Source organism: Sinocyclocheilus rhinocerous, unplaced genomic scaffold (genome assembly GCF_001515625.1).
Source record: "Sinocyclocheilus rhinocerous isolate Xijiao unplaced genomic scaffold, SAMN03320098_v1.1 scaffold30, whole genome shotgun sequence".
Lineage (NCBI taxonomy): Eukaryota > Metazoa > Chordata > Actinopteri > Cypriniformes > Cyprinidae > Sinocyclocheilus > Sinocyclocheilus rhinocerous.
Window position 1 is genome coordinate 1,050,073 of NW_015657838.1, and position 15,161 is coordinate 1,065,233.

The 15,161-nt window shown below is 39.4% G+C and overlaps 1 protein-coding gene and 1 long non-coding RNA gene across 2 annotated transcripts in view; both read left to right on the top strand.

Annotated features, from left to right (window-relative positions):
• Positions 1–12,199, top strand: part of LOC107721610 (cytoplasmic protein NCK2-like) — a 69,211-nt gene extending 57,012 nt beyond the window's left edge. The window contains exons 3-4 of the mRNA XM_016529716.1: positions 7,339–8,129; positions 10,587–12,199. Coding sequence (XP_016385202.1) covers positions 7,339–8,129; positions 10,587–10,781 — 986 coding nt within the window. The 3' untranslated portion in view covers positions 10,782–12,199. The remainder of the gene's footprint in view (positions 1–7,338; positions 8,130–10,586) is intronic.
• The window catches only part of LOC107721612 (uncharacterized), a 22,536-nt gene extending 10,337 nt beyond the window's left edge, over positions 1–12,199 (top strand). Inside the window, exon 3 of the long non-coding RNA XR_001637725.1 lies at positions 11,991–12,199. This is a non-coding gene — a long non-coding RNA (uncharacterized LOC107721612). The remainder of the gene's footprint in view (positions 1–11,990) is intronic.
• Positions 12,200–15,161: the final 2,962 nt, after the last annotated feature.

A 15,161-nucleotide genomic window follows, 5' to 3' on the forward strand; every position in this document is an offset into this window, starting at 1 on the left:
AAGCCCGCCCGCTGCCGCTCACTCAAGCCGCCCTCCGCTCACTCTAGCCCGCCATGTGTTGCGTTGTTATAGCGAAACTATTTTGTTTGGTCTTCCAAAAGAGGACATGACTAGAAATCAGTGGTTAAGTTTTATTTACAACACTGTTCCAGAACAGTTCAACCCAAATATTCAGATGTATGCAGCACATTTTATGGAGGACTGTTTACTGATCCAGGGAGAGTAACGTTAGACTAAAATGCCGGCAGTTCTGACTCACGTAAGTACGTTTTCATTTAAAGAATTTGCCACTGACACGCTTGTTCGGCCAATCACAACGCACTGGATAGCTGGCCAATCAGAGCACACCTCGCTTTTCAGACCGATGAGCTTTGTAAAAATCTACGCGTTTCAGAAAGGTGGGGCATAGAGGAGAAGGATTTCATAGGCCAGGATTTCATTGGATTCTTGTATATCATCCACACTCTGACCAATGTATATTTATATACTTTGAAATCAGTACAAATTAGGGCTGCACGATAAATCGCATGCGATATTTAACGCCGTTCATATTCGCACGATTTTTTGCGCAGCTCGTCAGTGAACAACGGCTCTGTGCTCAATGTGAAAGCACGCACGTGATGGAGATTTACCGCTGATTACAGAACCGGCTTTCTGACAAGATGCGCGTTAAATATCGCATGCGATTTATCGTGCAGCCCTAGTACAAATCACTAGTAGGCCTACATGAATGCATGCTTATCCCTGTCTATGCTTTTGTTCATCTCATATGTGATTACCATGAGTTAATGAGCTCTAAATAACATTTTATTTTGTTAATGAGCTCTGAACAACAGGAAGCAGTGGATCGATAATGCCTCCTCGGCTGTGGGGGGTAGAGACGCTGAGAAGTTTAATAGCTACTGAAGCTGTTAAATGCAATGCATTTTCGCCATGCAGGTCACTGAGACAACCTATGAAATTGGAGTAGGCCATCATTCAGCTTTCATGAAAACGGTGTTACATTTTACCTGCTTCCTTTCCATTGTGTTCTATTGTGTGAGTGAATGTGTGTGAATTCCAGGCAGGTTAACTGAAGAATTGTTAAAGCAGGTTTGTCCATCCACAGCAAAGCCTACAACTTTGGGATAATGAACAGTAGGATTGTATCAACATAATGAGGTTAACTTTTTTAATTTGTGAAATTATTTGGAGTTCTGGTTACATCAGTATTCCCAAATAATCTGTGGAACAAAGAAAACGGGAACATTTACTTGAATACCAAGAGGAAGGTCATGAATATGCGGCAGTGACCTTCTAAGTTAATTCTGCATTGGGAATTAATTCCCACTGAGAGGCCACAGGGGACCTCTGATTGGTGGTTGTCACGGATACCTGCACTCAAACCCTCCCTCCATCCTGTTGAGCTCAAAACCTGTCACTCTTTAAAGATCAGAGGATCTTGCTAAAGATCTGTCAGCGTACTCACACACACACACACACACACACACACACTTCCTCTTGGCACCTCTGAGTTCCAGTACGCGCACACACTTACTTGCATCTCACACGAGATGTGCTGTGAATTGGCATTTCCTAATAAACCATTCCATCAGGAAAACAAAGATAAAGTGCAAAGAATGTGGCTCTGTGGTGTTAATAGCTGTTTATTTGGGTATCCTGACCAGACCAACATAGCAAAATTAGCTTGACTGAGAAGTTCTGTCCTTTTAATGGCAGTTACTGAGCTGATGTACATGGCTACTTTTGAATGGCTATCAGTGGAAAAAGATGCTTTTGAAAAACCTATAATACCTATAGTACCTATAATGGTGTAGGTACAACATCAACAATAACATGAATTACTGGCAGGACTATCTGTTTGTTCAACCAGTGGCAGATATTTTGAAACATAACTTTAGTTGGTTAAAGTGTGTCCCATTATTGACTTTTGCTTTGTCTGCTGTGGAGTCCATAAAAAGGATGTATCAAAGGTGCAAAGTGGCCTCAAACAGGCTCATGACTAGCTTTATGAATCATAAAATGACAAATGGGACACCCTATGGTCTCATGGATTTCAAATAGTAAAGTTTAGCATTTGAGCAGCCAGCTGCGTTTACATTAAAACCACATTAAGACAGGGCATTTTGACCAAGAAATGCATTTTCATATGCATTATCCCACAGCTTGAAAATTATTCACAGTGTGCACACACATATGTGACGACCTCTGTCGTTACTTTGTGGAATGGCTGTAGGAGTCCATGGACTATCTTGATTGGCCGTCGTTTGAGACACCTGCTCTCTATCAGACGCTCTTTTTAAAAGAGGCCTCCGCTTGATCTAGAGGAGGGCTCCGGTTTTGGATATTTGGTTTTGTGACTTGTTTGGCTTGTGTTTGCTTTTGCACTCCAACACCCCAGTACACTACATCCCACCACATCCATACATTTCGCATTACACATTGGCATTACTGATGTTTCCAATACATAGTTGTTTTCTTTACGGTGTTCTTTACTTTTCCATTGTGATTGTAGCTTTTGAATAAATTATATTCGAAGCTAACCGTTTGGTTCGCGTGTGTCCTCTGTTTGTTGCTTCCCTTGAGCCATGGGTCGTAACAAATTGGGGGCTCGTCCTTGTTTAATTCCTTTTGTTAATTGTATTTAATTTTGAATAGGGTTTGATAATTGAGACACACGTGAGTTAGTTTGTGCCGGAGTAAATTAGTCGCCGTGTGAAGTCGCCAGGTGGTGAGTAATTATGATGTTTGAACGTGATTTTCCCTGTTAGGCATAGCGGCATGTTTCTTTTGAAACATGTCGAGTTTGTTGTTTTTTTGTAGTGTTGCGGTGAACGTGGGTAGTAGTATTTATCTCGGGAGCACATCCGTGGTGTGTAAGGCGTCGCTGGTTTTACCAGTTGCGTTTTTTCACCCAGCGGGCTACAGTGCGTAAGTACCCCCCACAAGTAATCGCATGAAGACTAGGGTTGAGGTAGATAGTTGTTTAAAATGGAGGTAGAGGGAAAATGATCGTTATTAAATTCCACTTTATAATTGATTTCTGGTGATTGTTTTCATGGCTGATATTGATTTTTTTGTTAAATCGCCCTCTTGTAATTTTTTGGAAAAATGTACGAAAGAACAATTGTTAAAAATTGCGGATCGATATGAAATTGACATTTCCGATAAGAGGCTCAAAGAAAATATTAAAGTAATCTTAAGAACTAATTTGGTTGAAAAAGGCATTTTAAAAATGGAAGAGTCTGTACCGGTTGTGTCTTCATTGCAAATTAATCTGTCATTTGAACAACAAAAAGAACTACTGCTTTTACAGATGGAGCATGAGAAATTGAGACATCGTTCTGACCAGGGTAAAATCGAGTTGGAAAAAGCAAAGTTGGAAGTAGAAGCTCTCAAATTGAACTTGATGAGGGAGGGTACATATTCTAACTGCACGGAAGAACGAGGTATGTCTTTTTCACTCGTTTCATGTTTAAAACTGGTTCCGAAATTTAAACATGAAGCGATTATACGACCGTACAGTTGAGCATCGAGTTTTTAAACCAGGCGATCAAGTGCTCGTTTTACGGCCTATTGTATCTTCTCCATTTGAGGCTAAATTTGATGGTCCTTTTGTAGTACAATGTAAATTAAGTGACGAAAATTACGAAGTTATAAAGCCATCACGAAGAAAGTCTGTTAAACGTTGTCATGTAAATATACTAAAACCTTATTATGAAGTCGTAACAAATACATGTGATGGTTCAATAGCACAACATTTTTCCTAACTTTAATGCCGACTATTAAAGTTTAGCACTACTTTTGACATAAATCTTACTATTTTTATTTTCCTATATTTATTTTAGCTTGTTCCTCTGACTGATACTGTTGGGGGTTCTGTCAACTTCTAAAATATCAGCACCTCAATATGTAGACCTTGACTCCCTGTCTGAAAACATTCTGAATGTGCAACATTGTATTTTCCTAATAGGCAGAGGCAATGAATGGCAAATGGAGCCTGCAGCTTTACTGTGGGTTAAGTTCCAAGCTAATCATATAGATGGGGAGTTAATTGAATGAAGGGATATTTGGGTATTATTATGGTATGGAGCTTAATGGACAGCATGCATAATGGTAGGGGAGCGCCATTATTGCAGCTTTGATGGTTGGATGACTTTACCTGTTAACAAGTCAGTTTTATATTAGACATAGGTAAACTGTAAGTGTAAAGGTTAAGGAGAAAGGGGTGATTACTTTCCGGAAATGTGAGTTAATGGACGGTTATATTGCCAGCTTGTAAATGAAGGAGGGAAAAGAAGAACGAGAGCTTGTGGGTGTGCAGTTGTGCGAGTCCCTTTGTGCAATTGTGTATGAATATGCGTGTCTAGCTGTATTGGAATGAATGTCTCAGAATGGTCATGCGGGAGTTTTCGTTATTGTGTTGCTTGTAGTAGTTTGGGGTGCCATGTTGTGGTCACTTGAGATCAGCTTTTCAAATCTCCTCTGCTCAAGTCAACAGCTTCATCACTCTCTGGGACTTCTGAAAAGAGGCTTCACATTGTGTCATCTTAAAGACTACTTGTACATGGTTTTCATAGGTTTTTCTATCTTCATTCTCCTTTTTTTAAGCCTTCTCAGGCATTCCTCTCACGTATTTGTAACGTGCTTCTATTTCTAGATTTCCCAGAAGATCTTTGTTCTGTTTGTGTTGCAGTGTTCATTCCCTGTCAGCCCGAGCCTCAGAAGTACACACCACTCTCAGCCAACACAGTCTCAGATTTCCAGCATAGGGAAAAGGTTTCTGCTCCCTTTGAACTGGAAGATTGACTGTTAACTCTTTTTGTTTACAGTCCAGGTCACTCCCCCACCATAGAGTTTTGAGTGCTGTTACAACTCCAGACAGCAAGTCACTGTGTAGAGCACTGATGCTAATATTTTTTTAAATATATATACTGTATATATATATATATATATATTAGGGTTGTGACGGTGAGGAAATTTTCATATATATATACTGTGTATATATAATTTATGTTAATAACTTTATATCATGATTGATTATTGGAGTCACTTCCGAGTAGTCAGGTACTCAAGCCCATCCCTACCTTCCAGACTGCAAAGGGTCGATATCTTAGTTTGAAGTCAGGAATGGTTTCAGGTTAATTCTCACCTCAGAAAGCCTTTGGTAGAGGTATTTCCAGGTTAATGTGCAATGTGGTGTGAGACTGACAATCCCTAGGGGAAGTACCTGTTAAGTGTACTTCAGTGGTCAAGGACCCAGGAGTTGAGGACTGATGGAAAACTGTTTCTTTTTTTGTCTTCGCACATATCTGTTCGAGCCTAAGAAAGTGTCTCACGTGCAAGGGATGCTTGTGTGTGCAAGCATGCATGGATGCATGTGAGAAAGCTTTGCCATTCATTTGGTAGACTCCTAGAGAATTGTCACAGAGATCAAATGTTCTCTTGCATTCCCACAGCTCTGTTATTCTGTGCGTCATTACTTGCCAAATTGACTTCGCTTTCTCCTGTCACCTCACGTCAGATTGAGTTTCTTTTGAGCGCCTTCTCGTCCTCCTCTTGCACCTTTTCCAGTCATCAGTATGAAGTAGCTCCAGCATACTGCCCCTGTTGCCTGGGAGGCCCATTGTGCTTGAGTTGCTCATAGAGAGCTGGGGTTTGGAGTCTGCGAGGGATTACCAGGCCTCAGCTCGATTTCCACACCTCACTACACTTTCTGTGTACTCTGTTCGCAGTGACGGCACACAGAGTGTGAATATGCACACATAAAGCTTCTGATTGTGTGCTGTACGTGGTCACATGGGATCAGTACAGGAGGCAGGAACATTGGCAGTGGCAGATCTCCTCTGTTACCTGGGAACAAGTGAGAGGGCTTATTTTTGGCTGCCTGTCAAGACACTGAGATGCAAACCTACTTAGGATACGGCAGGGTACCTGTCTGTTTCTCTGGCATTTAGAGAATGAAGGTGTTTACACATACAACGAAATGCTGATAACTGTCAAAAATCAGCTCATTATAAAAACTCAACAAGATTTTGAAACCATAAGGTTTTTCTCTGGTTTTGTCATCAATACGTGCAGAAGACATGCACACATTGAATAAGCCACCAGAATGCTGGTAAAGGCTTACATGCAGAGCAAAATTTGAGTTATGGACAATGACATATGTGTACTGATCTGGTTTACCTAAAACAGTTTTTGACTCGTTCCCTGCTTTTTGTTTTTTAAACTTATAAAGAATCATTTTTCTACTAGTGGTGTAAGTATATGTCTGTGTATTTATGAGACAGAAGTTTCTGCGCTCAAACCGTTGTCGGTTTCTTAGGTTACTTGTTCTTTTGTTAGATAACCAGATCAGAGTAATCCCATCTCTCTTTAAAGCTGAATTTGAAAGTCTTCCATCCTTAATCTCTCTTTTCTTCCACGGTTTCCAATGCACCCCTAGGATTCAAGTGTTTACTTTCTTGGCCTCTAACACAGTCTGCTCTGTCAGATCACTAGCCTTGAGTAGATCAGCTTCTATTTGCCCAGAAGTGGTGGCAATTTTCTATAGTAGGAGAAAATGTAATGCTTTAAGACATCAGGGAACATAAGGGAATTTAAAGCAGAAGTGTGTGATTTCTGTGCCACTTGCATCACCAAATTTGTCCTCTTTGGCATTTGGCATTAAACCAATAAATGTAAAAAATAAATAACTAAAGCCTTCACGAAGGGTCATTCTGGTCACACTGTATGTTTGTTGCTGCATGTGCAATCAGCGAGTACATTCCAATGGAAAGGCATGTCATCTGTTTCTTGTCTGTGTATTATGTTGTGGTACCCAGTCTTTTTCTCTCCTCACATTCCTTTCAGACTACAAACTCACAACTCTGTGAAAACTAATGTGTTGTGCCATGGCACTATGGATTTAATATTGAAAATGTATTCATAATGTATTTTCTGATTTGGTGTGAGTATTTTGTGATTGTTATGCCTTTGCATTGGCAGAAGAATGCAGATGTTCAAGAAAAGTTAAATGAACAATTTCATAAATGTCAATGTCACAATGCCAGCTATTAGCATTGGTAAAAGCTCAGTGGTAGAGCATTGCGTTAGCAGCGCAAAAGGTTGTGGGTTCGATTCCCAGGGAACACACATACTGGTAAAAAATGTATAACCTGAATGCACTGTAAGTCGCTTTGGATAAAAGCGTCTGCTAAATGCATAAATTATTAAATTAAATTATTATTAATTGATTTAATGATTCATTGGTGTAATGATCTGTCACGACTCTGTTTTGACAGCTTTCTTCCAGATTTCTACTTCCTTACTTGTTTTGCGTCTCTCTATTCCTCTTAGGCCTGGGAAAAACGAAAAGGAAGACTAGTGCTCGTGATCCATCTCCCACACCCAGCACAGAGGCAGAGTACCCATCCAATGGTAGCGCAGGAGGGGGTGGAGTGGGCGGGGCTGAGCGGATCTATGACCTGAACATTCCCGCACTGGTGAAGTTTTCTTACGCAGCTGAGCGTGAAGATGAACTCAACCTCATTAAAGGGGAAAGGGTGGCAGTCATGGAGAAGTGCAGCGACGGCTGGTGGAGGGGTAGCCATGCCGGCCGTGTCGGTTGGTTCCCATCCAATTACGTCCAAGAGGAGGTGGGATACGCAGACCATGATGGTGTCTTTGGGGACTCGTTGGGGGGCTTCCGGTCCTTGAAGGTAGGGCAAGGGGTGGCGATGGCCAATGGCCGGCCGGGAAGCTCCGGGAGCTCCGTTCTGCATGTGGTCCAGACCCTGTACCCCTTCAGCTCAGTCACAGAAGAGGAACTGAACTTTGAGAAGGGTGAGACGATGGAAGTTTTGGAAAAGCCAGAGAATGACCCAGAGTGGTGGAGGTGTAAAAACAGTCGAGGCATGGTCGGTCTTGTGCCCAAGAACTATGTTGTAGTGCTCAGTGATGGGCCAATTGCGAAGGGCTTAGGGTCAAGTCATGGCTCTCCTCACATCAGTCACACAGTTCCATCACGTACAGGCAAATTTGCTGGAAAGGATTGGTACTACGGTAACGTGACACGGCACCAAGCTGAGTGTGCACTTAATGAGAGAGGAGTGGAAGGGGACTTTCTGATACGGGACAGCGAGTCATCGGTAAGTTGAACCGACTTCCCTCACATCTGCATGCCAAGCTACTTTATTGAGTTATGTAATGTACTGTAGGGCTGTCAAAGTGGCTGAAAAACTAAATTCAATTTTTTCACTTAAATATTATCAATATTTGAATTGTATTCGAATTTAAAAGGCATAATTTCATTTAGGGGGGAAAAAAGCTTTTGGCTTCTCTCCCGAGGCCACAAGAGGGCGCATCGAGCAAAATATTATGCACGTTTCTTCAAAGCATAATAAAATAACACGACTGACTATCTTTGAAAAAAGTGCATAATGTTTAAAATAATGTTTATAAACCTTATATAATTAATAAAGTTGCTTAAACAATTAGAAACAAAACAGCATCATGCATGTATGTATAGTTTAATACAAAGGACCGAAAACCAATCACAAAGAGTACTTTCTTCATTTAAAAACTTGAGATGCAGTGGGATGGGGAAAACTGCTATAAAGTCTTGAGACATGTTTTTTAAAAGTTGAACTTACATTAATTTTACATGGCTTTCTAAACATGCGGCTCTCTTGTGCGAGACGCGAGTGCAACGGTGATAGATGTCCCTCTAGAAAATGCGATAAATATGCGTTCTGTGTGAACGGCTTGGTTTCGGTTTTGATGTAAACAACATCTTCCCCGCATTGATTGTTCTCTTTTTCTGCAATATTTTGAATGAACAACGTATCCAGTGGGTTCAACTGGATAGGCTAACAAAAACATTAAGATGCAACGACACTTAGGCTACATCGTCATCGCATCTCGTGCGCCACTGATAAGTAGGCCTGTCACGATAACAACTTTTTGTTGTGCGATATATTGCCCCAGAAATAATTGCGATAAGCGATATCATTGCCATTTTTTTATGTAGCAGCATAATAATGCAAGAAGGCCTACACACTTCCAAATGACAACAAACTTTTAATTTTTAAGAATATTTAGATCATGGAAATCAGGTATCAAAACACTAGATACCTTAAAAAACCTGAATAAATACTAAATAAAAATGTTTTAACAAAAAGTGCAAAGTAGCAAGCAGAAAAAAGAAAAATGCACAAGTAACTTGTATGGAGATTTTTCCATATACAGATTTTTTCCTGACCTTCTTTTCTCTGTAAATTAAGGGTGCACACTATTGCTGAAAAACACGATCACTACTTAGCAGTCAGATGTCCGTATGCACAAAGGCACAGATCCCTAAACAAGACCATATCTGCAGATGAAACTTTGTTTGTAGAAGCATTTTTTAAATTTGAACTAGCACCTCATGACTACATCACGTTATGTACGAGAAGCTGCAAAAGACACAGGCGCAAGTGGAATGTACAAAACATGGTGACATTAATGTGCGATATATTGCGTCACCAAAAATTATTGAGGTCATGGACATATTTTGCGCGATAAGTCGATATATTAATTATTGCGACAGGCCTACTTACAATGCATGTTACCCTATTCTTACAGTGAACAGATAAACACAGTACACCTCTCTGATTTGTCACTGGTTTCTCAGAGTCTGCTGACTGGTCTGATGTACTACCGACCGGATGACCCCATAGACTACCTAGAGACCTGCCTTAAGAAGGTGAGGGAGCTCGGCGGGACTGACAAAGTTGATTATTGCGACAGGCCTACTGATAAGGCTGCCTGACGCAGACCTAAAATTCGAATGCAACGTTTTTGCATTCGAATGTGGATTTTTATTTTAAATTTGACGAATATTCGAAATTCGAATTTTTTTTTAGAGCCCTAATGTACTGTATCTTAAACCAAAGTGCACAGTGTGAACCAATTATTTGAAAAAAATATTTAATATTGCATAAGCATTTTAATAATGTTGTCAAATACTTTATGAATGAAAGGTACTGAATTGCAATCTATTATTTTCTTTGAAATATTTTGTGGAGTTTTTAACTGGAACTTGAAAAGGTGTGAAAAGATAAGATAATTCCTTACAAATAAATATGTTCCAAGTTGGTACATATTGCTTGGAGACCATACATCTACACAATATGTGTGTGGCACATAGCAATATGAAAAATTAAGCAATTTCAGTTATACTTAAACCAGGCAGTAAACTGTGCTTTTCTGCAACAATATTTGACATGTTCTTCTGAATAGTGTGGGGTTTTCCAAATGTGAATTTTTTGTTGTTAATTTGTAATGTGGCTATATGGCCCCTATGAAGGATCATAGGAAGAAATCGATCAGAGATCTTAGAAGGATAAAACCTGGAAGTCACAAAGATTTTTTTCTTTAATTCAATAAGGAAATATTGGATCAAGTTTTACTGCCCCAAAAGGCTATGTCCTCTCAGCTGCTGTGTGACTTGGTGTTCAGGCCTTATTTTATTCAAATCAATGCTGCCATCTGGTGTTTAGATATGGAAAAGCAGTGGCAACAATGTCCCATCAATTTATCTTTCTATGACTCTCTTTTTTTTTCAGCCCAGTGATTTCTCCATTTCTCTGAAGGCTGTGGGGAAGAACAAGCACTTCAAGGTGCAGCTGCAGGATGGAGTGTACTGCATCGGTCAGCGGCGTTTTAGCAGTATGGATGAGCTTGTAGAGCACTACAAGAAAGCTCCCATCTTCACCAGTGAGCAAGGAGACAAACTCTATCTTGTCAAGCCCTTTGCCTGAATTTGTCGCTTTTTCAACAGACGTTACCTCTCCCTCTGTGCACCTCGATTCCCTTTTTTTTTCTCTTCCTGCACACTCCTCTGACTTTACTAAATTCTTGAATGAGGGGAAAAAGCTCCTTTCAGAAGCAACTTCAAGGACTATTTGACATTTCAGAACCCAACATTGCCTCCACTCCGGTAGGGAGCAATAGCAATTTGTCATTCTTTTAAACAGAGATATCCGTCCTTGATATACGTCCCCCTTTTCTTTTTTTTTAATGATTTACAGTTTTGGAGGTTTTGGTAAAGAAAAACAGAATGGCATTTCACTGAGCAACATCTGTAGAACTCTCTCCCAGCCTTTGGGCAGCTGTTCTTCTGCTCTTCCTGTTGCTGGTTAATCCACAACCTCAACCCACATTATATTGGTTTACATTTCTCTGCCCAAAACAGCATTAGAGTATGTACATTTGTAGCTCTTGTACTGAATTAGCAGAGAAGAATAGATTCATATGCATGTCTTAACCTTGATCCTTCAGAGCAGGCGAGCATGTGAAGAATGAGGAGTGTGATTTGATTCCCAACAGTCTCCATTCGTAGAGCTCATCCGAAGGCCATGCAACTTCTCTATGTATGTTCACACTGCAGCTGCCTATCGCATTACACTGTCTGAATCTGAATCCAAACTAATAGCTGAGATGACAGTCAGATTTCACCCTGAAGTAAAGCGGTACTGTCCCATCCTCTGAGCCTTTACAGACAATGTTTTTGCATTTACAGTCCCATCCTGCATACATGAAGGCTGTGTTTGGACTTCTCTGCTCCTACAATGCGAACATGCACAGCTTTCCAGGTATTTCTCTTGGGTCCGAGTCACTTCAGGGTTTCTTCAGAATCAGGGTACTTCATTAAGGGAGATAAATGCCGCAGTTATGATAGGAGTTAAAAGAGATAGGGGTAAAGAGAGAGATTGTAGCTTCTAAGAGAGTAGTTTCTGTAGACAAGGAGAGAGTTTGAATGTGTCCTTTCAACCAAATGTGCCACCCACTTCCAGTTCTGCTACTATTGATGTCTTATTGCACCTCACCAACACGTCTTCTCTGCTCTCAGTAACACATAGTTGATTGTGAACACTAATTCAAGAGTAATAAACAAAAATATGATTTTATTTCTTTACTTTTGTCAATTACTCTAAGTCTGTTTACCAATAAGCGTGTTGGTCAAGGAGTTTTTTTTTTCTTCTATTTGTCTGAATGTTATTGAGCAATGTTATTTAATTCCTCTTTCCACTGTATGTACATATATATATATTAAACAAAGATATGGTGCATATATGAATCGTTTAAATCCAGCATTATGGTACTGTATTGAGGACAGTGTGGTGAGAATTGAAATACTTTTGTTCAATAAAAGTTTTGCAAAATAACTTAAAAGGAACTTAAGTACTGTGGCCTGTTGCTTTTTTTTTTAGCATTTTTCATCAATTCTGATTTCTGTTGTGAATTCAATAAATATATCAGTTCATCACAATACCTGCCGATTGACATTTTGAAACGAGTCATAAGTTTTTACAAAATATACTTGCAATGTGTGCAGTTCACCAGTGGATGTCACAATCAGACAGCTTTAGAGTTAAACAGAAAATAACCTTTCCAAACTTTTCAGCCAGTTCAACCCTTTTTATTCTATTGTCAGCGATAGATGAAGTCATGCCAAGCGCCATCTTCTTATCTAAACATAGTTATAGCATCCATTATCATATTACTTCACTGTAATAAGCAAATGCAACTTTTGCAGTATTTATTCACAGTTAATTTCACTTTTTGTGTTAGAAATATTGAGACGTTTGAATTATTATCGTAACAATGGCTGCTGCTTATCGAATCTAGTGACATAATGCAGGTGGTCCTGTGCTGTAACTTATTGTGATGGTGGACGGTTTTTTACCTTTGAACTGTTCGCAGTATGCAGTCTTTGATGTGGTCTTTAACTATGCAAATGCAGAAAATCTATCTTCTCTTTACTATTACCATCTATAACCAAGTTTTCTTTTCTTTTTTTGCGAGTGGCCATCTCCTTAGTATCATCGATAGTCATTTGGCGCCAATTGTGAGAATAATCAAGAGCTATTGACGTCACGTTTGCAAATGCGAGATGACTGCACCACCAAGCTTGAATGCTGTCAATCCTAATTTTATTTCTTATTTTATTTGAAAATGAAACTCTTAGGTGTTATATTTGATCTCATATAGCCTACATATATATATACAGGGCCGGATTTACCTCTTAATATGTTTCAGAACTGAGAAAGACCATTCCATTAATAGGCGCGGCGACGTGGCCACATAACCACTTCGGGGGTGCATTATTTCTCTAATAATTTTAACGGCCTGGAGTCACAATCACACATCAATTGTTCAGATGATTTGTTTCAAGACATTTGACATGTTTCCGTCCTGAAATCTCGTGGGTGTTGAACTAGCTAATTTTTTACGCACCTCATCCCAAACCTTCCGTTGAGACACCCTGGCTTTAAAATTGTGGATATTATTATCATGAATGATTATATACATATTAAATTGCACAAATTATACCAATGACGATATACAATGATGCTGTAAGGGACAATGTGTTCAGTGGTTGTAATGTTTGTACTGAAACAAAATACCGATAAAAAAAAACCCAAAACTCTTTACTATTACCATCTATAACCAAGTTTTCTTTTCTTTTTTTGCGAGTGGCCATCTCCTTAGCATCATCGATAGTCATTTGGTGCCAATTGTGAGAATAATCAAGAGCTATTGACGTCAGATGTCACGTTTGCAAATGCGAGATGACTGCACCACCAAGCTTGAATGCTGTCAATCCTAATTTTATTTCTTATTTTATTTGAAAATGAAACTCTTAGGTGTTATATTTCATCTCATATAGCCTACATATATATATACAGGGCCGGATTTACCTCTTAATATGTTTCAGAACTGAGAAAGACCATTCCATTAATAGGCGCGGCGACGTGGCCACATAACCACTTCGGGGGGGCATTATTTCTCTAATAATTTTAACGGCCTGGAGTCACAATCACACATCAATTGTTCAGATGATTTGTTTCAAGACATTTGACATGTTTCCGTCCTGAAATCTCGTGGGTGTTGAACTAGCTAATTTTTTACGCACCTCATCCCAAACCTTCCGTTGAGACACCCTGGCTTTAAAATTGTGGATATTATTATCATGAATGATTATATACATATTAAATTGCACAAATTATACCAATGACGATATACAATGATGCTGTAAGGGACAATGTGTTCAGTGGTTGTAATGTTTGTACTGAAACAAAATACCGATAAAAAAAAACCCAAAAAACTTTTCAGTAGACAAAAACTCCATAAAAGAGATTTAAAGCAAGTTGTTAGTTACACGTAATCTAGGACCAGTGCATTTCATCCTTTGTATAGGCCTATTCATCAACGTAAAATTCAATACGCTATCTACTCTATTTTATTTTCAGTTGAATCATGTGCTTCTTTACAACAACAATGCAAATGTGTCAATCTTAAAATGATCGGTTTAATAACCGTATAATTGGTCATCGGCATTTATTCACAACATTTATGAGATATTTATTATGCCTTAGTCATTTTACTACATTCAGTCATTTTGGAAAGCAAGATGATGGCATTTAGCCTAGCTATTGTGAATAGATAAGAGAGAGAGACAGCAGAGTAAATGCACATTCTGACCAAGAACGATAACTAACAATAACTGTAACCGTAAGGTTTTAAAAATCATGTCTAAATGTCTAACGTCAACAGACCACACCACAAATCAATCGTCAAAGTGGAAAGATATTGTTGGAATCACTTTCACAACAATTTTTCCCAGCTAATGGACAATAAAAACACTGACAGCCAATCAAAATCCTGCCTGCCTTTGACAATGTTTTTTGTTATGGTTGTCATTTTTTGGTGTGAACAGGCCTTAATACAAGAAACCAGTGGCATGCACAGACCTAAGGAGGGGCAGGGGAGAAATGGGGATTGGTGTCCCCCTCGGTAGAAATCGTGGTCCGGGGGCACCTAGATCGGACTAAAGGGGCACTTTAGCAATTAAAGGGGCAGGGGCTCGAGAGCAAACAGCTACTGATTACCACTTCGCCTGGTTGCCACTTTCTTTTGGATGCCATGAATTTGGCATAGCACCTACAAGGACAAAAGACGTCCTGTAAAGAACAAAACAATTTTGTGCAATAAAACAGGAACTTTTGTTCTTTTGTGTTCTTTTGAGTTTGAATCAACCTTGGGTTCTTTTCAAGGTTGGATCACCATATAAAAATAAAAAACAACTTTCCACAATCCTCGTTCACAATGCACTGTTTGTATAGATGTGTGATTGG